Consider the following 22,015-nt stretch of genomic DNA (forward strand, 5'->3'; position numbering starts at 1 on the left):
GGCGCCATGGAGGTGCCCGGGGCTGCCCCTCAGCCGAACTTGGGGCTGGTCCTGGAAAAGCTGTGCAGGACTGCAGCAGCATTGCCTGAAGACCTGAGACCGGGACCTGGTTTTCCGTCGGAATCGGTGATATGTGCGGCTATTACTGGATTTTTTATTCTCTTGCTTTTGTGGAGAAGCATTCAATCGGTTAGAAGCCGGCTTTATGTAGGAAGAGAGAAAAAGCTTGCTGAAAAGCTTTCTGGGCTAATTGAAGAAAAATGTAAACTTCTCGAAAAATTTAGCATTGTTCAAGAGGAGTATGAAGGCTTAGAGTCAGCTTTGAAGGATGCAAGCTTTGAGAAGGAGTCGACAGAAGCACAAAGTTTGGAGGCAACCTATGAAAAGCTGAACAGGTCCAAATCTAAACTTGAGGATGAAACAGTCTTTCTAGCAAAAGAATTAAAAGAACAGAAATCTAAACATTCTGAGCAAGATGAATTGATGGCAGATATTTCAAAAAGGATACAGTCCCTAGAAGATGAAGCAAAATCCATCAAGTCACAAGTAGCTGAAGCCAAAATAATCTCCAAAATATTTCAAATGAATGAAGAATGTCTGAAGGTGGCAATAAAAGATGCCTTGAATGAAAATTCCCAACTTCAGGAAAGCCAGAAACAGCTTTTACAAGAGGCTGAAGTATTAAAAGAACAAGTGAGTGAACTTAATAAACAGAAAATAACATTTGAAGACTCCAAAGTACATGCAGAACAAGTTTTAAGTGATAAAGAAAACCACATCAAGTCTCTGACTGAACACTTGCTCAAGATGAAAGACTGGGCTGCTGTGCTTGGAGAAGACATAACGGATGATGACTTGGAATTGGAAATGAAGAGTGAATCACAAAATGGTGCTCACTTAGGTGATCAGCCAAAAGGAGCTTTGAAGAAACTGATTCACGCTGCTAAGTTAAATGCTTCTTTAAAATCCCCAGAAGAAGAAAGAAACCGAATTCACACTCGGTTATCTGAAGTAGATAAAACAAAGGAAGAGCTTACAGAGCATATTAAAAATCTCCAGACTGAAAAAGCCTCTTTACAGTCAGAAAACACACAGTTGGAAAGTGAAAATCAGAAGCTTCAGCAGAAACTTAAAGAGATGACTGAACTGTATCAAGAAAATGGAATGAAACTCCACAGGAAATTAATAGTAGAGGAAAATTACCGGTTAGAGAAGGAGGAGAAACTTTCCAAAGTAGAAGAAAAGATCAGCCATGCAGTTGAAGAACTGGAGACCTACAGAAGGCGAGCCAAAGACGTTGAAGAAAAATTGGAGCGAACCATTCGTTCTTATCAAGGGCAGATGACTTCCTATGAGAAAGAAGCGCATGATAATTGGTTGGCAGCTGAGACTGCTGAAAGACACCTCAGTTATTTAAGGAAAGGAAATGTTTACAAGAGACAAAAATTAATGGAAGAAGAGTTTAAATTTGAACTTATGGGTGGTATGCATTAACTAAATAAATGAGCTTTTCTTCTCATTTTTTGGAAATTTTTTTTTTTGGTAAAATAGGGGAAAATTCTCTAGAAAATTCTTTGATACTTCTTATCTAGAAAATAATTTGGTAAGTCTCAGACTTATGCCTTAGAAAAAAGATAATATGTGGCATTACAGTCTGGTGGTTTGTACTCTGTCAGTGTAGCTAAGCTGGGAATTAATTACATTTTCCACAATTCCCTTCCTTCTATTCTTCCAGATTAGAATTGGCCAAGAAAGAAACTTGCACAATATTTGAAAAGCAGAAGTAAGGCAGTGGCCATAACCATCTGCAGATCTTTTCTCAGGCAGATTCAGAGACAGACAGAAGAAGAGGTCCCTGGCAGGTGTCAGCTTGTCATCACTCTCTTCTGCTCTACATCTAGCTTTTTTTCCTCACTACTTGCACTGTTGACCAATGGAAGTTGTGGTTATTCAGAGGCAACAGTTTTTCATAAACCTCTGCACAAATTGCCCCTCCACGGCCCCACTTTGGTAGTTGGGCATACTTGGCCTTTCAGATGGACCGACTGGTAACTCAGACTCCGATCCTCCAACTTCTCTTCAAGACCTTTACTTCCCCACCTGTTCCTACAATTCTAAGATAAATCTCTTATAACACTCAGTGCTTTTGCTTCCTTAATTAAACCTTGACTGATACAAACTCCCATTCAATGAAAGAGAATTGCCAACTACAATAATAATAGAAAAAGAATAATTAATTTTTAATTAATTCAAAAACCTAAATATGCTTATGGATATAAAGGTGGTAGAATGTAGTCCAATGATCCATTAAAATAAGGAAAAGAGAGCAGCCATAGATTCACTAGCAGCAGCCAAATAAATAAAGGATTTAGTATCATGCATAAGCTTCTAGGAGTGGTGGCCACAAACAGAAACAAAAGATTCAGCCATTTCCATAAGTAGTTGCAGAGTAAGAAGGTGAATGAAAACATCTTGAGAATTCTGGCTGTCGACTCCTTTTTGGCAAGAGGTGGTTTGAAGTAGTGGTTCTCAAAATGAGGTCTGCAGACCCCTTTTTGCAAACAGTTTCAGGGGGTCTGTATGGTCAAAACTATTTTCATAATACTACTAAGGCTTTATTTGCCATTTTCGCTGTGTTGACATTTTCACTGATGGTGTAAGGCAATAATTAGTAAAACCACTAGCACTTTAACATGAATCATGGTAGTGACACCAAATTCTCTCAGTAGTCATTGTATGTTTCATGACTACACACATAGAGAAAAAAATATATTTTAAAATATATTATTACAAAGATTCTTCAGAAAAAATTATCTGAAAACTCTAGTGATATTATTGGATCTCCAAAGAGGAGAATGCTGCTGTTCCACATAGAACATCACCCATATACACACTCTTCAGAAATTAACCACTTTCCTTCAGAGGAAATGAGTCCTGTGAATGTGAAAATGGCATATTCAACTAGCCTTCTTATTGCTGGGAAGAGAATAGCACACACGTATATAAAAGTTCTTGTACTAATAACATCTACGTGTTTTTCTATAACATGGTTGATAGTGCTTTTTCAATTAATGGAATTACTAAAATATTTGCATTTAAAATTTTTCTGGATTTTGGCCTTAATTACATTAGTTATTTGTGCAGTGGATAGAACAATCATATGCACAAATGTATATTTTTTATTTCACAGGGTAAAAACTGTCATTTTTTGTTGTTATAATTTGAGCCAATATGGGGTGCTTTTTTATATCCTTTATCAGAAATTGTTAGGGTTTCAAAAAAAAAAATGAGTGTCCTAATGTGGCAGTACAAGGGATCTGTAACAGGGGATCTAGGTTCTTAGAACCCCTAATTCTCTGTATTATAAAGTTAAATGTACTGATTGAGACTATTTGTTCTTCAAGAACCCAGGTGTACAACCCAGCTTCTTCAATTCTTTAGACCAGTTGTTTTCAAATGCTTGTCTTACATTGTTTCTGAACTGACCACTTAAGAATCACCAGCAGAGCTTGTTAAAATATAGATTTATAGTCCCAACTATGGGAGATTCTAACTTAGTAGGTTTAGAATTGGAACCAAGAATTTATATTTATAAAGAATTCTCTAATTCTGATATTTAGCCAGATTTGGGAAGCACTGGCTTAGAAGATACTAGAAAATGAAGACAGAGCTGTGATATCACACAGAGTAAATAGTTTCCTGGTTAATTTATTTAACACCCCAGGAAAGGACATTGAGAAAATATTACTAGATGCCCATATCTTCCTACTTCCCAAGTTTTAGGCAGAATTATAACTACAGAAGCCAGTAAGCATTCGTGTTAGCTGGGACACTCAGGAATTATTAAAAATATCAAAACTTCAGAGAGGAGGTAAATTTTTTATGAAGCTAATGAAGTTTAAGTTCCAGAGCCACTCACGTGCATGGGCCACTCTGAGTGACTACTATTGGGAGTGGTAGTGTCCTGAGTTGGGAGGGGAAGCCAGGTTGCAAACAGAAGCTTTCAATGTACACGCATCTGAGCAATGACCTAAAGAAATCTCAGAGGAAAGGTGCCTGAATTTCCAAGGCACCAATACATTTGCTGTGATTTCTTTTTCTAAATAAATATTCATTTTCATACTAATTTTGTATTCATGATTTGTATACCTTTTCTTAAAGATGTCTCCTCAAAAGATTTAATAGTCAGGTTCCACATAACCAGGATTGACCTCTGTCTTAAGGGTCAATATTAAGAAATCAGAGAAATAACATTGGGCCTATTTAGAGATAATCTATTGGTGAAACATTACACATGAGATCACTTGATAATATACATTACTAAACAATCTTTGATGAATCCTCTAAGAAGAATTTGGGTAGAGAGCGCAAAGGTCTTATGGAAAGAAAAGGCATGGCATATTCAAGGAAATAAAATTAATAGTTAGAATTTTAAAATAAAATTAATAATTAATAGTTAATCAATTAATTAATTGAATTGATTGATTAAATAATAATTAAATTAAAATTTTAAATTAATTTTTAGTTTTAGTAAATTTTTAATTTTTAATAATTTTTAAATTTTTAATTAAATTTAAAAAATAAAAATTTAAATATAAATATAAATAAGATATAAATTTAAATATAAATTTTAAATATAAATATAAAAAATTAAATTCTGGAACAAAGAGTTTAAGAGAAGGTTGAGGACAGATGAAGCCACAAGAACCAATCACTTAATCCACATTAAGGAGTTTCAACCCTGTCCTGAAGAGAAAAAGAACCACGAAGTGTTCTAAGCAGGAGGTTGATATGATAAAATTTACATTTTTGCAAATTTTTTATGGGCTGCGATGTGATGAATAGATTGGAAGAGTGTCTTATTTCATTTGTGCCGCTATAAAAAAATGCCACAGACTGGGCAATGCATAAACAATAGAAATACATCACTCCTGGTTCTGGAGGCCGGAAAGCCAAGGTTACGGTGCTGGCAAAGTTGATGTCTGAAGGGGCTTGTTTCTAACTCTCTGCTTTGCACAGGCCCAAGACCTCATCTCTTGCCCTTACTTGACTTTCAAAACCCCAAATTCTGCAGTATAGATGCTGATACCCCCACCCCCATCTGTGCCACCTAGGACAACCCAGTGCCAACATGAGAATGGGCGTTTTTCTTCTCAGTTCCCTCCTTATTTTAGTCCCTGAGGAGTTCATCGACTTTCTTCCCAGTTTGGCTATGTATTTAAAAGGATGTTAAATTCTATGCAGCATTTCCAGGTGTTTTGCAAGAGGAATGGTTTGTAGGTCCTTCCAAGTTTTCTATTTTACTAGAACCAAGAGTGCTCTATGCATACATTTTACCTCGTCACTTTGAATATTTTCCGTTTTTAATGCAGCCATCAACCTAGCTCATGCTATGCTCTACTTCATTCATTGATCAACTGTCAAAAAATTAATTATACATATGAATTGTGCAACACCCCGTGAAGTCAAAAACTGTAAAAAAGAGTGCCTGTCCTTTATTTGCTTGAGAATGTACAATTCTATTGTGTATTTTATTTCAAAAATGAATGACTAAATTAATTTTGTTGGGCTCTAAGCATGTCATTGAGATTCTGAAACACCAACATATTTCTCTGAATGGAGCCATTTTCAACTTTTCTTGAGCTAATTATCTAGTTTTTGAATAATCTAGACCTTCATTGCTGTTGTTTTTTTCCCTCTTGTCTGCCCTTAGTTATGACAACATTGCTTACATTCATTATGTTTTAGAAATGGAATGACCTGTCCCACTTAGAAGTTCCTCCCCGCCTGGGTTTTCTTTCCTTGTCCCCTCTTTAAATGCTGGTGTCCCCAAGAGCTTTGTGCTTGGTTTACTGCTCTCCTCACTGCATATATATCTTTGGGCATTCCTATCTCCTGTCATGCTTTACCTGCAACATGCATGCTGTGTTAGTTTCCTACAGCTTCTGTAACAAAGTACCACAAGCTGGGTGGCTTAAAACAACAGAAATGTATAGTCTTTGTACAGTTCTGGAGGCTAGAAGTCTGAAATCAAGGTGTTGGCAAAGCCACGCTCCCTGCGAGACTCTGGATAGGGTCCTTTCTGGCCTCTCCCCAGCTTTTGGTGGTGGCCGGCAGTCCTTGGTGTTCCCTGGCATTCCCTACAGCTGCATCAGTCCAGTCTCTGCCTGTCTTCACCTGACATTCTCCCTGTGTGTTTTCACATCGTCTTCCTTCTGTGTGTGTCTATGTCCACGTTTTCTCTTTTTGTAAAGACACCAGTCATTTAATTAGGCCCACCCTAAAGACTTCATCTTAACCTGATTAAATCTGCAGAGACCCTATTTCTAAATAATGTCATTTTTGGGGAGACACGATTCAACCAATAACAGATTGTATCTGTCAATCTCTCTCTTCAGTCCAGGGCTCTCTCCCCAAAGCCAGACCTAAGTATAAAAAGAGCTGTAATTTTTTGAGGTATTACTACACTGCAGGAACTGTTTAGCACCTTACACATAGTGTCATGTTTAATCCACACTGCATCATATGAAGTAGGGATTATTATCATCCCTATTTTGGTGATGAAATAACCGAGGAACAGCAACATTAAGTAATTCCCAGATCCCAGAACTAGTGAATGGCAGAGTTTAGGACTCAAGTGTTGTACCCCTGATAAAGGACTGTCCACCCCAAGCTCAGGCTCACTGGACTGTCTCACGGGTGTTCCTGAAGCATCTTAAGCACAGAATGAACCAAACTGAAATCATCCATCTTAAACTTTTTTTTTGTACATTCATTAACATCTACCCATCTTAGCTGTTTTTGATTCCATTCTCACAGATAACATCATGACCATTGTGAAAATGTAAAGGTTAGTACTGAGCAACTCAGTAGATTATTGTGAACATTCCCTCTACCCCTCCCTTCTTGAATTAAATCTCCTTTGAAAAGGTCACCACAGAATCTCCATCATAATTTAAAAAACCTACTCCGTCACCCCATTTCCTGTGTTCCTCCCTCAGTATTTTTGTCAGTTTAGTATAGGAATAAGAGCTCAGACTCTGGAGTCAGACGGGACTGGATTAAAACCCCCTGGCTCTCCAAATAACTGGATGGGACATCTTGGGCAACTCTCTTGGCATCCCTAGTTTTAGTTTCATTATCTGTAAAGTGAGAATAATAAATAGTACCTGCACCATAGGGTAGTTGTAGGATTTAAATGAGATAATATCTTTTCTACAAAGTGCATTTCCAAGAGCCTGACAACAGTGTGTACTCAACAGACAGTAGCTGTCATCCCTTCATGATTTCAGTCTCACATACAATGTGATGGCAGTTTCCTCAATCACGATCCCACTGATAACTTCAAAAACGTGATTAACTTTTACACTAGCCTTTCAGTTTTAGTTGGTTTGGTTGTTTAGTTTTTTGACTTAGCACAGCAGGAATTTAAACTGAAGCATATTGAAACGCATTCCATGATGCTGACAGAGCAGGAAGGATTCTCAGCGTGCACTAGCCTTTCAGTTTTAGTTGGTTTGGTTGTTTAGTTTTTTGACTTAGCACAGCAGGAATTAAACTGAAGCATATTGAAACGCATTCCATGATGCTGACAGAGCAGGAAGGGTTCTCAGCGTGTTCAAGGATATGAGAAAGAAAGCGGTAAAACGTGTGGCTTCACCAGTAGTTTCTCACCAGGCCTGGGGACCAGCTCTGGCCTCACCTAGCTGTTCATGTGTCCCTGGGAGAGTCATTTCACCTCTCTGTCTTGATATTCTCATGTCTAAAGGAAGACACTTAACAAAGATCACCAAGAATTCTGGAACCGTGCATCTCCTTTGATTCTGTAATTCCCGCTCACTAGATCTAGACTACCATTAACTCAGAAAATCATATTTTCTGTTCTTTGCACATAAGCCATGTGCTCTCTGCTTCTTCTGGTAACTCAGAGAGCAAAAGACACGATCATCATCTCACAAAGCTTACACTATAACAGAATAGACAGGCTTATTTATAAATAATGAACACTCATAAGATAAAAACATAATATGTCAGCCATCTGGGCTTGGTCAGAGGGTATGTTCTTCTAACACTTGTCGTTTAGCTTTCAAAGTCCAGCTCAGGGTGTCCTACTCAGGCATCTGCAGTCCTCTACTGCTCTGAGAACTAGGTCCTGTCTTCACACGAAAGCAGACCACCAAAGACTCACTCTGGGCGTCTGCTCTCTGCCTGCACCGAGATGTTTTCTAATGTAACTCACTGAGTGTTCTCAGAGGATGTCCCAATAAACAAACAGGCTGTTGAAACACAGTGCCGCAACAGTGGCGGGAAGGCATTCAGGACCACGGCCTCTGTGCAGCCTGTGCAGAAAGTCCAGGGATCTTGCTGTTACCATTCTGCACTGAGATAAACATTGCCTTCCCTGTGAAACTTCTTTTTGAAAACAGGAATCATTTCCCCAAATCACTCTTTTGGCTGCCGGGAAGCTCAAAGCCATTCTAGAAGCTTATCTACAGCGTCTCAGCCAAGCTCGTGGTAAAATGGCTATTTGTGATCTGCAGGGTGGCTTTCTTCACACGCTCTTGGTTTCCCACTTGTACTTTTAACTGCCTTAGTACTGATTCCTAACATCTGTTGGATCAGTAGTTTGGGTCACACATTTATCAGTAGTTTAGTTCACAAGGCATCTCAAATCCTTTGTGGAATTAAATGGTATAATCATACTTAAGTAAGTATATAGATGCATTAGAGAATATAACATGAAAGAAAATTAAGTGTGGTAATAAAGGAATAAAAGAGGAAAATGGTGGAGGCTACAAAGGGATGTAGGAATCGCATCATGACAGGCATAAACGAATCTCTTGGTGACCCATTTGTTTGTACTGATCTCCATTCCTCGGGTGTTCTGAAGCAATTGTCTGAATCGCTCCTTGAGCTCTTAATCACAGGCTCTCTTGTCTGTCACAACCTACTTACTTCATGTGGGTGGGTCTTATCTACTCCTGCCAGGCTTAGGGCATCTCCTCAGTGACTAGTATAAGAGTAGTAGGTATTCAGTGAATACCTCATGAACTGAGTAGAAGTGACCAAGCATGGAGGTCTGTGTAAGACATCATCCCAGCAGTTTCAGACACAGGTGTTTGGAAGCCAAGAAGGGATTGGAAATCTCATGAGAGATTTTATTCACGGTGACTGGCACATGGAAGTGTTCAGTAAATAAGTGAGCGAAGGCAGTAAACAGGAGAAGAGATGAACGTGGCCGCTCTCCGTCTCTGAGACCACTGACTACCACAGGGGCTATGCTCAGAGTGGATTACTTTAAAATTAAAAGCATAAGTATTTGAAAAGCTAAATACTTGAGCACCTATTTTAGAGAATAAAAACAAACAAAAGAAATCTTTCAAAATGCTATAAGCTGCTAAAACTAAAAGCATAAGTATTTGAAAAGCTAAATACTTGAGCACCTATTTTAGAGAATAAAAACAAAAGAAATCTTTCAAAATGCTATAAGCTGCTAAAAGCAGAGTCCTATTGCATTTTGGTCAGCATTTTGCAACTTTGAGAGAAGTGGATAAGGACTGGGCTTTCCTCTTTGTTAGCCTGCTTGGTTGGCACATCAGCACGCACTCTGTCGAGACCTGAAAGGTCACAGTAACTACTGCAAGTTTTCATCAAGTACAGAGGCATGCCCAGCACACGAGGGACACCATCCCCTACAGCAGGTGTTTTATGAGAAATCACGAAGCTTAAGTTCTTTAGAACTTATTAGTTCCATTGCGCAATGGGAACCCATTGTTTCTACACATTGCTCTAAGTTCATAACCTTGGTGAGGCAGAACTGAAAACACCTGCAAGTCAGATTCCTGAGTGGTACCAAGCTGTCTTTGGCTACTGGCCTAGTACTCAGATAGATCCAATTTGTCAGAATGGAGCCCAGAGCTGACACCAAACAAATGGAGCCAAGGGGCTTGATCAGCTCTCACGCTGTATGTTGTGCCTTTAATGGTTCTAGGTTCTCCCTCAGGTGCTTGGACACCCAGCTGTTACATCATTAATCATGCCAACCAATGACAGGCCCCCAGAATACATCTTACGGGAGTTTTAAGAAGACAAAAATTCCTTCCTATTGAATGGGTGACTCTTCTTCTTTTTTTTTTAATTTTTATTTTTTGGAATGTTAATGTAATACTGTTAGTCACTCCTACCCTTCCTTTTGTCCACTCCCCTCTTCTAAAAGTGACATATGCCATGCCTTTATTAAAAACAGTTCAAGTGCATTAAAACTAAATTTATTTGATGTCTTCTGTCCAGACTAGAACTTCTCAAACCTATCCTGCATGAAAATCACCAGAGGAGCACGTTCACAATGTGGAATCCCCAAGCTCACACCCAGATTCAGAACATTTAGAAATGTGTGTCTTCAATCAACATATATGTTCTCCAGGTAATCCTGATGCAAGTGGTTCTGACCACACTTCGAAAAACACTTTCCAGGCCACCTCCAAATTACCAGCTGGGCCAACAAAGAGCCATTTAACTGGGTCGCACTGCTCAGGCCCCTCCCTTAAGACTGAATGACACTCGGATCTACAACAGTTCGGCCAGCCCTGTAAGATGTCAATCTGGGTACACAGATATGCACAGCAAATAGATGGAGGAGAAGTAGAGATGGGACTTAACTGTCTAAACAGTACCTTTGAGAGGGCACAACCAGCAATCTTTCCAGGACAATGGGCTTAAACCAGACTACCTAGGACGTCTGGTGGGCCTCCTGGGTGAAGGCTTTTCTAATTATTCTCCCTCTTATCCTCCTGATGACAAACAAAGAAACATATCTTTTTCTAGACTCAGAATTAAGAGCTGGGCCACATTCACTTTCTTTTTCTCATATGGACATTGAATCATGGAACTGAGCAAGACATCCTCTTTGCACTGCCTGCTGATACCCTGGGTCCAAATAACACCCACCATTTGCAATTCTGCAGGATTTAAAAGTTTTCAATTAAAAAAAAAAAAAAATATATATATATATATACACAAATGCATATACAGGTGTGTGTGTATGTGTGTAAATATATGTGAACCTCACTCCTGGTTTTACTCTCTGTTAAATTCTTACATTAATCAATGCTCCTAATCCATTCATTTTTAAAGTTGATTCTATGTTGCTCTTTTGTGTAGATTTACATGAGCTTTCTTAAATCCATTCTGAAATAAGAGTCAATGTAAATATATCAAATGAAGGTACACATTTATTCATTAAGGATGTTTCATGGGTTTCTTTAAAACTCTTGAGTTAATTAAAGATAGTGAGTCTCAAAACCAGGGTTAAGGGAAATCACTTCTCAAAACTGAATTCAGAGTATAAGAACCCAGTCCGAGCATAGACAATGCCCCCAAGTCCTCTGTGTCGTCACCTCTCAGTCTACGTACCAATTTATCCATCAGCATATATTAGGACCATTTTTATGTATAGGACATGAACGCTGGTATGTAGTTGATAAACGGTACAAATGCTTATGAATAATGGTTTAATTAATTGCTTTACATTCAGCTATCTTTATGATTTGCATTTATGGATGCCAAGCAATGTGTCTAATTAGTCAGAACTACATGAGCCAGTCGGAACCAGGTCTGGAGAGTTCTAGCTGTATATAGAGTGCTCCATGTCCAAAATGTGCCTGATAGGCCAGACACAACAGCTCCTAGAACTGCCCGGAGTCCTGTGATCTCACAGCCACACTGGTGAACTGTCCAGATTGTGCAATGAAGCCGGGTGTGTGTATGTGTGTTCATCTGTGTGTGTGCACGAGCCCAAGTACGTGAAGCTTGACCAATAACTGAAAGACTCACAACTTGCAAAACCAGCCACAACTAGCTCTTTTACAAACACTATTAACTGAATAACTGCCTGCGTTGGCATGAAGCAACTGAAGGAGGGGTCAGCTGAAAAAGTGCTTTCTTTAGGAGTAAAAGCAACAGCCCTTACACCAAAACTTAACATGAGCCAATCTGCATAACCATCCTTCCATCCATCCAACCAATATTTAATGAGCACCTACGAAGGAATGCTGGATGCTCAGACTCGATTAAATTGGCTCTTTGCCTCTTTCCTCCATAAACATCTCTCCTGTCTTCTAAATACTTTCCTTAATGTAGATGGACTGAAGTCTGGCCCTTTAAAATGGATATTGATGACATCAAAGCATATTGATGACATCACAGAAATACAACTTCACCAGTTAAAAGACTGTTTGATGCAGGCCTCTCCTCAGGTTGATTCTCTCATCTTAGAAAGCTAAAAACTTTGCCTTGCCTCAGTTGAAGAAATCACATTCTTTTTCTTTTTCTTTTTTTTTTTTTTTTTTTTTTTTGTCCTTTTTGAGACTGGCCGCACTGCGCTCAGTCAGTGAGCAGACCGGCCATCCCTATATAGGATCCGAACCCGTGGCGGGAGCGCTGCTGCGCTCCCAGCACCGCACTCTCCCGAGTGCGCCACGGGCTCGGCCCAGAAATCACATTCTTAAGGAGGAAGGCAAAGGATGGGGGGCTTCTTTTCAGTTTCTAACTCATCTGTTCATGTCCAGCCAGTATCTGGGACAACAGTGTCCCTGCCCTCCCCCTGCCCCAGGTACATCCCTGTCATCAAGCTTTTTTTAGGTACCACACATGGAGAATGGGCACTGGGAACATTTGCATTTCCAGTTTTTTCTGCCCAGTGGGAACTTCCCCATACTCTAAGACACGTCCTCAAATGAGGTCATCTCAGGTTTACAGGTCAATTTCCATGGTCAAATGTATGGCCTCTGTATATGTGTCAACTGCCTTTCAACAAATATTAAGAACAGTGTTGTCCCCCTATACATGGGCACACATGGAACTTTACCATTGCGGTCTTCTATAAAAGTCTTACTGTGTGCTTCCAAGTCAGGCATGACCCCAAAAGAGGACCCCTTTCACACCTAACGGCATCGAATCTGGTTCATGCAGTTTGCTGAAACCACACAGGGTCAGACACGGGGAGAAACCCTATTTAAAAATCCACATCGGATGTTTTGCCAAGTACTCTGCACTCGGAATGTTCCCATCTGGAAAGTGACAAGCCCACTGGCCACGACCCTATGCAGGGTCAGGGGGGAAATTGTATCGTTTTTGTATCACAGGATCTGAACCTGTCTGCCTTTACACGTCGACATTTTGCAGAGAGGAATTTAGGTGACCCCAGAGCAAGGGAAAACCGAGTCTGTGCAAGCTTCACCATGCACACAATCTCCTACTTTGACAGTGAGGAATATCTCATGCAGTGCAGCCCAGGGCTAGCTGCCTGGCTGTTAACATGCATTGGGCACCTCCTCTACACCGGGCACCACACTCAGCTCTGCAGATAGGGCCCTGTTGGGTTTCCATTCTATTGAGGAAGACAATAAGGAAACTTTTACATAAATATACAATATAATGACAGATGGGAATAAAGGAAACAAGGAAACATCCGGCAGACATGGGATGGAGCGTCACAGGGTACATGGGCAGCAGCTCTGGGAAGGGGGTTCGGGAAAGGCCTCTCTGGGGAGGCAATGTTCGCTCCAAGCCTCGATGAAGGATGGAGAAGTGGGTCTACCTGGAGTCAAGGTTTTCAGGCTGAGGTGACTGCAAGTTCAAGTCCCTGAGGCAGAACCGCAGGTTGACCTCATGGTTGGAATGGGTGGCAAGAGGGAAGCCACAGAGACCACTGTAAGGAGCTGAGATTTCATCTAGTGCCAACAGGAAGAGAGGAGAGGAGTCCGAGCTGTCTGAATTTTACCTTGGCCTCTTACTGGCTGTGTGCCCTTGGAGAAGTTAGTGGGCCTCTCTGAGCTTTGTTTTCCTCATTGGGGAAGTTAGGATAAGCTTACCTATTTCCCCAGATTGCATAAGATAATGTCTTTAAAGTGTTTACTGAGTGTAGAGTAAAGGCTCACCAAGTTGGGACCGTTGTTGATGCTGTTGTTATATTATCATTTTTCTGCTGTACGGCTATGTAGCACATATCATCTCTGAGGAGCTTTAAGTCATTCCTTCTATTAGTTTTGTTAAATAAATGAGCTCTTGGCATTTCCCTCAAATTCAAGGGAGCTATCCCTTGGGTTGGGTTTGAATTACTTCTGCAGGGAAGAATTACTCTGGTTATTAGAATCTATATTACAGGCCAGTGATAGCTGGAATTTAGATTTTTAAGAACATGGGAGAGAGCAATATATGGCTCCCAACTTTTTATTTTGCCAGATAAAAACATTTAAAAAACAAACAAGCCTACCATGTATTATAAATAGCACTCCATAAAAGACAGGATATTTAACATCAAATAATCTTACAGAAAGGGCAATTTCTTCCTAGAAAGGTCACCTTTCATGGACATATACACACGTGTGTGCATGTGTGTGTGTGCATTAGTGTGTGTGTGCATTAGCGTGTGTGTTTTTGCCTGCTCTCTCCCTCTCTCTCTTTGTGTGTGTGTGTGTGTGTGTGTGTGTGTGTTTTCTTGTCTGGCAAAATACAGAGTCGGGAGTCATATATAGCTCTGTCACATGTTCTAAAATTTAATACACAGACATACTCTCACACACATGTGCATAGGTGTTTGTAAGTGTGCATGTGTCTTTACCCTTATTTTTCCCACTTTGCCGCAGATCAGCAAACATTTCACCATCCATAGACAGCCTTCTGCGGGTTCCCATTGACAATCACTGCTCTAGACAACTGAGGTCACCCACTGCCACAGGGAGAAGGAAGAACGCTCGGCGATGCTCAGCCCACCCTTTTGGGGAGGCGTAGTTTGCTGACTGAACAGGGGGAAGCCTGTGAACCTCTGACCTGCTGGAACGATGACCCTGCGCTCGTTCGTGGTCATGTTTGGGGGTGGCATGTGCTTCTCCTCCATGTAGCTGCCGTAGTTCATCCCGACAGTGTCTGGGCTGCCCACCATCTTCCCGCCTTTCGCCACGCTGCATTCATCAGGGGAGTTCCTGCAGGAGAAGAAGATAAAGTCTGCTATTATTAGGGCAATGAAAGAGCATGCCTCCGTGGTCTTCTCATGATCCACAGCGAGAGCCCAGGAAGGGCGAGGAGGCAGAAGCTGAGGGAGAAAGGAGGAGAGACATGTGAAAAGGCAAATGCAGGGCCTGGTAGGAGCTGAGAGTTTGTGTCCCCCTGAAATTCACATGTTGAAGCTCTAACCCCCAATGTGATGGTATTGGGAGGTGGGGCCTTTGGGAGGTGATTAGTATTACATTAGGTCATGAGGGTGGAGCCCCCATGATGGGACTAGTGCCCTTATAAGAAGAGGAATAAACCAGAGGGTGCATTCTCTCTCTCTCTTCCTCTCTCTCTGCCATGTTAGAACACAGCAAGAAGGCAGCCAGGCCATCTGCAATCAAGAAGACAGCCCTCAGCAGACCCTGACCTCGATCTGAGACATCCAGTCTTCAGAACTGTGAGAAGTAAGTTCCTGTTCGTCTCAGCCACCCAGGCCAGGGTATTTTGTTTGCAACCTGCACCCATGCTTGGCAGAAGCACACAGCAGGCACGTGGGAAGCCAAGCTGCCACCTGGCTTCTCTTTCTTAAGCCAGCTCCTTCTGAAGCTGTCATGTCAAAACTCCATCTGTGACAACTTCCTGAGAGCACTTGCAGTAACAGTGAACTGCTGCTTGTTCTCATATGTGACAGTAAACAGGCCACGTAGACAGATGCTGGGAGGTGGCACCAGGGACACTCGCTGCTCAGCGAGTTTTATCCTAGAGCGATGTTTCTCTCCAAAACCTCATAATGAAATTCTTGTGTTGAATTTCAAATCCCTGAAGCCAATCTTTAGATATGGAGCTTTGAAGGCTCGCAGCGTTCCAAGCTTAGGCACAGTGGATGGGGCAGAGAAGGGCGGGGTTGACGCTTGGGGAAGTGGCATGAGAGGGGACCCCAGCAGCCCCCAAGGACCCCAAGTAAAGGGATGGCAAACTAGTTGTGAGATGCCGAGAGGAACCAGCGACAGACCTCAGACAGCATGTCACAGAGCTGCTGTTAGTAAGGCAGCTGCTGTCATTTGGATAAAGATAGACCTGCTTTTCTAGAAAAAGATGAAAGGAAAAATTTATTTTAAAAAAGTGAGATTTGAAAGTGATAGGATATGGCAAAATCATATCTAATAGGGAAATACCAAATAAACAATCCCACTTAACTAGAAACCAGAAAAAATATGCCAACGCCTTCTTAGATGGTTAACACGGGGTCATTGCTGCTGAGGGCTTTGATACTGAGATTACATCATCTAAGGGAGATGTCTGGAAATGCCTCTTAAGCTCTGTCCAAACCATTTTTTGTTTGTTTGTTCTTTGTATTCTTGGGCATCTGCAAGTCTGCACTCTCTGGATTTTAGATACCTACCCCACTGTTCAAGGCCATGGCTTCCCCTCCTGTGAGCCCTGTTTTTCTCCTCCACACCTTGCTCATTGGAGCTCTGCAGAGAACTACAGGCCTGGTGCAGCCTTGAACTTCAAGTCTGAGAAGGTCAAAACCATCTGAGGCAGGAGGGCACAGTTTGGGTGGGACAGAGCTGAAGAGGGATCGAGAAGGTCATTCCACACCCAAAGGCTGGGGCCAGGGTGTGGACAGGAAGGGCCGACCCAGGGCCCAGGGCCCTGGAAAGAGCCCATTCACAGTCTGGGAACTCCGAAAATATAGGTTTGTTCTCAGCATCACCTGCAAATGTGTTGACAATGGGGAAGGAGCCGTTACCATCTGTGGATGGAGGTCACAGGCAGAGTCACACAGTATCAGGCCCTATGGAACTGGAATTACACAGCCTGCCTGATGGTGTCCTGGCAGCTGTGCCAACACAAAGGGAATTTTAAAATAATAATGGCCTAAGTTCCCATGGAGTGGATCCTGAATATTTCCAACACTGCCTACACATGCATTATTTCCTCTTGATGCTATTTTTCCTGGCTTCAAAGATTTATCTGTAAAAGACACATCCTAATATCAAAACACAGAATGTCTTCACTTGAAACTTAGTTTCCCATTCCTTTGGAAAATTCCATTAGTTGAGTGGAGTGTGTATGCTTTGGTATATTTGTCTCAAGGAGAGAAGTTACTAGGGAAGAGAAGGTAGAGGGATTTGGTTCTTTAGGAATCGATAAAACGACGGAGGCCATGAAAAACAGTAACATGGCATAATATTGAATATACAAATTATCCTGAGTTGAGCAACACATATTGCAAGCAGGTATTGATAGGCAACTCTGTACCCCACAGAAATCAATTCTGTATCAATTATGTTTCAATTTTTAAAAAAAGACTTCAGATGCTGCCCAGGTGATGGGAGTGACTCAAGTAAGACCTGTCAGGTCTAGGACAAACTTTGTTCAGATTCAGCCCTTCCCTTGTCCATTTAGACCATTCTTCTTGAGTGCCTACTGTATACCAGGGATCATCAATTCCTTCTTCTCGAGAGTCAGTTAACCACCTGAAAAGTTAAAGATCGAAGAGATGTATACAATTATAGAAACAGGGGACACTGGGGATTATGAACTCTTCAGATCAAACTGTCTTTCATTTTCTTTTAATTTTAAAAGTCTAATTTCCGTATCCGATGATAAGAACTCTAGGCACATTTCACAAGAGTTTTCCTATGGCATAAAATAGATCCCTCACCAAATCTGGATATAATGAATTATTAAAATGGTTTCACCAGAGCTTTACAAAATTACGTGTGAATATTTAAAATAGGGGCAATGTTTAATAAGGTTACTTTGTTTTCACTTTACAACTACAAAACATAACTCATTAAGTTTTACCATTCCATCTTCCACTGAAGAAAACAACTAAATGAGACCCTCTGACCTTGTTTTCTAAACTTGCACCTTTGGGGCAATGAAAAAATAAGGTTTTTTCCCATTGTATTTTGCTTTAGCTTCAGAGGAAAATAGACTGGAGCTATGGTTTTGGCCATTTCAAATAGATTTTGTAATAAATCTAAGGGAACTTCAACCCCAAAGAGGGGGAGGGTCACCCCACAGAGTCATGAATGTGCGGGACCCAAAGCAGGTATTCCACAAATAGTGCTTAAGCAGGTCCCAGTTGTTCTATCCTCACTTTTCAGTCATTTCCCCTTGTTAGTTCTCTTGGAGATTTTAACAGCATAAGAGTGGCATTCACACACGTGGGCCCTGCTGAGAGCCAGGGAGCGTGGCAGGTGCTGGCACCATCTCCATTTCACAGAGGTGTGTGCTGACTACACAGATAAGGGACTGGCTCCAAGTCTCAGAGCCAGGGGGATGCAGAACTGCAACTTGAAGCTGGGCAGCCTGAACTTGTCATCCATGCTTCCAGCCCCTGCACAGAATGCCTCCATGAAAAAAAGGCCGTCCCTTAAAAGGTAACATAGATCTTAATTTCAGGAAGGCTCCAAGAACTCCCTGGCCCACATGTGACTGATTTAATGTGTGCAGTGCAGCACTAGTCCTGACACTCCGTGCTAGCCCGGAGACTATTCATTACCAGCACAGCAGGTGTGTGCATGACACAACCTGGACATGTATAAAAGACATCAATAGGGGCAATTCCTGGAGAAGAAAAGAATTTTTCAGAGGCATCTATTTAGACACTACTTTATTTAAGAAAAGGAAATCTTATCACAATTCAGAGAACTGAAAAGTGTTCACTTAAAAGTCTCACTATAAATATATTTGCAGCTCTTTGCCCCACTGCAGTGAGAAAAGATCTGCCCTGCAGAGAGCTGCCCCTTGCTGCCGCACTGCAGCTACTCTTCACCGTGCATTCCGTGGCTTACATGCCACCAGGGAACACCTTTCCCCAGACAGCTTGGTACCCTACCTACACCAAGCACTGCCCTGAACAGAGGACCACATGTTCCCCATTCTGACGTGATAGGGATTTGGACATTCGATGCGTTGCTTTCAACATGCACACAGCAAAGCGCATCCCCGTGAACATGCATTCTTGGTACCGTACGTGTGTGCTGCAGCAGTTTCTTTAAAAATTCTAAGGCTGTTCACTAGATGCCTGCCAAATGGATAATCATTTGGTGAATATGAAATGTCTGTCTTATTGTTTCAGGCATAAATGTCTTTATTGCAAATAAGCACAGTTCAAGATGTTGCTCTCAAAGACTCTTTCCTCTAGGGACACACAGAAATCACTGTCTTAACCGTACTCTCAAGTCCACGTTTTCAGGTCTGGGTTCTATTGGTGACCCACAAAACACTGGTCCTATACAATATGTGGCATTGGTGAGAGGGAATAGGAGTGGGGAGGACGCATGCTTCACTCTGCTCACAGCAGGAGAAATTCCCTATCCGGAGAGGGTCGGCCCAAGAGGGTAAGGCTGTTTAGAATGAATTCTGAGGAGGAATGGGACAAAGGCCAGGGTGCTCAAAAACCAGCTGTATCACTTCCCAACTCCCTGACAACACCCTTGGGGCCACACAACTTGAGTTTAGCCTCTGCAGCAATCTCACACTTCCCCATGGCATTTGGGCACAACTGCGGTCACTCCAGGAGGTACATAAATACTGTAGAAAGACGCCTCAACCTTCATGATGAAAACTGTAGGGTAATTGGTGCCTTTCTCCTGATGACCAGAGAGCTGTGCCCTATTAAATTGGCCTGTTGAGCCTCTAATAATAAATCACTGTTAAATAGCACATGGAGATTAAGTTCTGATCATAATCATTATACTCTGACCATAAGAACTGACTTCTTTAAACACCCCAGTATTTTGAATTAATAATAAGAGGTCATGGCAAAGAATATCAAATAAATTGGAAATTTGGCTCAATTTAAATTGAGGTGAGAAGGCAGATGTGTTGCTGAGCCTGGTTGGGTTCTCAAAGGGTTATAAAATCAGAAGACTGAAAGAAATTCCTTTCCCAAGCAGAACTTGAATGAACAAATGTTTATCTTACATTAACAGTTTTCTAGGAAGGGGACTCCAGAATTTTCCTCTGCAATTCTAGAGTTCCATTTATGCATGTGTGTGATGGTTTTGAATACATTTTATGCCCCTGCTTATCCTCAAAGTACGTGAAGTCTGAGGTGGATTATAAAAATGCGTACAAGGCAAAATAATAATGTAAATAATTAAGAAAACATACATGAGTGGGAAACAAAGTCAGAGGAGTAACCAGGGGATAAAAGCAGCCCACTGAGCAAGCTTACTATTTATAGTTGCTAGAAGCAGCACACCAGTTTATCTTGGAGCGTTCTACTGGCCAAGGCCAAGAGGGAAGTGGGTCCGATCACAAGGTTCAAGGTGTCAATGAGATAAACACAAACCAGTTATTCAGCAGAAGCAAAGCCTTTCCTGGGCTGAGACTTGAGAGAAGTTTCTCTCAGGGCTTCTCATGAAGATAATTGGGTGATATAGTAAACAATATCCTTCCCAGCATCCCATAACAAATCTCTGAGCATTCCATGCAGTGTCATTAGGGACCAGTGACAGAGCAGACACTCCAAGCACACAGCTCGCAGGTGATTCACCTACAGAAATCCAGAGACTACGTGTCCTCAGCCAGTCCCCCATACTGGCTTTTTGACACTGCTTTTGGAAAGAATTGACCAATCAGGGAGATCATTGCAGAAATATAAAAATTAAATAAACAATTAAAAATGAAAAAAAAAATCCCTTGAGAGATGCAGTGATATATATCTCTCTGGTTTCCATACTCCCCTAATTTCTAGATTTTAAATTCAAATTTGTTAGCATGAAATAAGGTAATAATTGCATCTCTGAGAGTGCCTAATACATTATGGGTAACCAGATCTTTACAGACTTTAGCTGGCTCATCTTCTAACAGTATTTGATTATTTACTCACACTAGCGATAGCTCCAGACTCTTCAGTATTTATATCATAATAAATGTGGGTAAATCATTTAAAACCACACCCAGCATATGAAAAATGTTACATGTTAGTTGTTACTAAGTCATTCCATCCATAAGACAGCTCCATGAAGTAAACACTCGTCAGCAGCTGCAATTTACAAATGAAGCAGAGAGGGTGGACAACGTGCCCAAGATAACACAAGCAGTGGCAGAGGAATGGGGATTTAAACCTAGATAGGTGGGGTCCTGAGTTGAAGTATTTGACCACCACACTGTATGATGTCATCTGGTCAATTCACATAAGTTGGCTCTTTCCCAGACATAAAACATAATTGAATGGACTCTCAGGAGACTCAGTTTCATCACTGTTGAGAATTTTCAAAAGAACATCCTCGGAGTGGCCCTGAAGACAGTCACAGAAGAGTGTTACAGACGTGAACTGAGTAGGGGCAGCCACATGGGAGACTCTGAACGTGGCAATGTTTACTTGGACATACATATGAGTTTGATAAGTTTGGTTAAAAAAGAAAATCAATCACCTCATTTTGCAGCCAAGTGTCATATGCACCACCCCAAATCTTCACTGAGGCACTAAGCACAGTGCCTGTTCTACCTGGATGATGGGCAACATTTGCAATTGTGAAAGGAAAGCAGACAAGAAGCCCCCATGCTAAGACAGCAGAGTAGGGATGAATCTGACTCAGATAATGGGCCTGGAAAGATAGAATTGAGGACTAGGACAGAAGCTGGGCCACTGGGAAAGCTGTCAATCTAATTTTCTAAGATTAAGTGGGACATCCCCAAGACTAAAGCCTCATTAGCTGTTTCCATACCTAATAACTTTTTTAAAACGGGGGCTAATATGACTGTAAAAACATACTGAGAATTATAAAATTAGGTCTTTGAAAAACAAAATACACTTGGCATCTGACTTGAGTTTTTTCACATCAGGGTCTACTTAAGTCAGGGCAGATTCCATCATGGAAGAGCCCGCAGTGAAATGGCACAGCAGTGACATCAGCTTGACGAGCATGGAGCCTCAGCCCCACGCTGGCATAGTGCGACCCCTGTGAGTGTGAACAGGACTTGTTTATCCAAGGACGTCACTGAACACAGCCCAGGGTGGCAGGCCCAAGCTCACCAGCCACACCAAATCTGTGAT

At 41.5% G+C, this 22,015-nt stretch overlaps 1 protein-coding gene and 1 pseudogene across 2 annotated transcripts in view; one reads left to right on the forward strand and one right to left on the reverse strand.

The window, feature by feature from the left end:
* The window catches only part of LOC103606208 (transcriptional regulator ERG), a 103,894-nt gene that overhangs the window by 20,100 nt on the left and 61,779 nt on the right, over positions 1-22,015 (reverse strand). The window contains exon 3 of the mRNA XM_008590801.1: positions 14,830-14,981. Within this exon, the coding sequence (XP_008589023.1) occupies positions 14,830-14,981 (152 nt within the window). The remainder of the gene's footprint in view (positions 1-14,829; positions 14,982-22,015) is intronic.
* Positions 7-1,494, forward strand: LOC103606207 (annotated as a pseudogene). The gene has a single exon (XR_551856.1). The product of XR_551856.1 is annotated as a cTAGE family member 5 pseudogene (transcript).

Source organism: Galeopterus variegatus, unplaced genomic scaffold, assembly GCF_000696425.1.
Source record: "Galeopterus variegatus unplaced genomic scaffold, G_variegatus-3.0.2 Scaffold6376, whole genome shotgun sequence".
NCBI classification, from domain to species: Eukaryota; Metazoa; Chordata; class Mammalia; order Dermoptera; family Cynocephalidae; genus Galeopterus; species Galeopterus variegatus.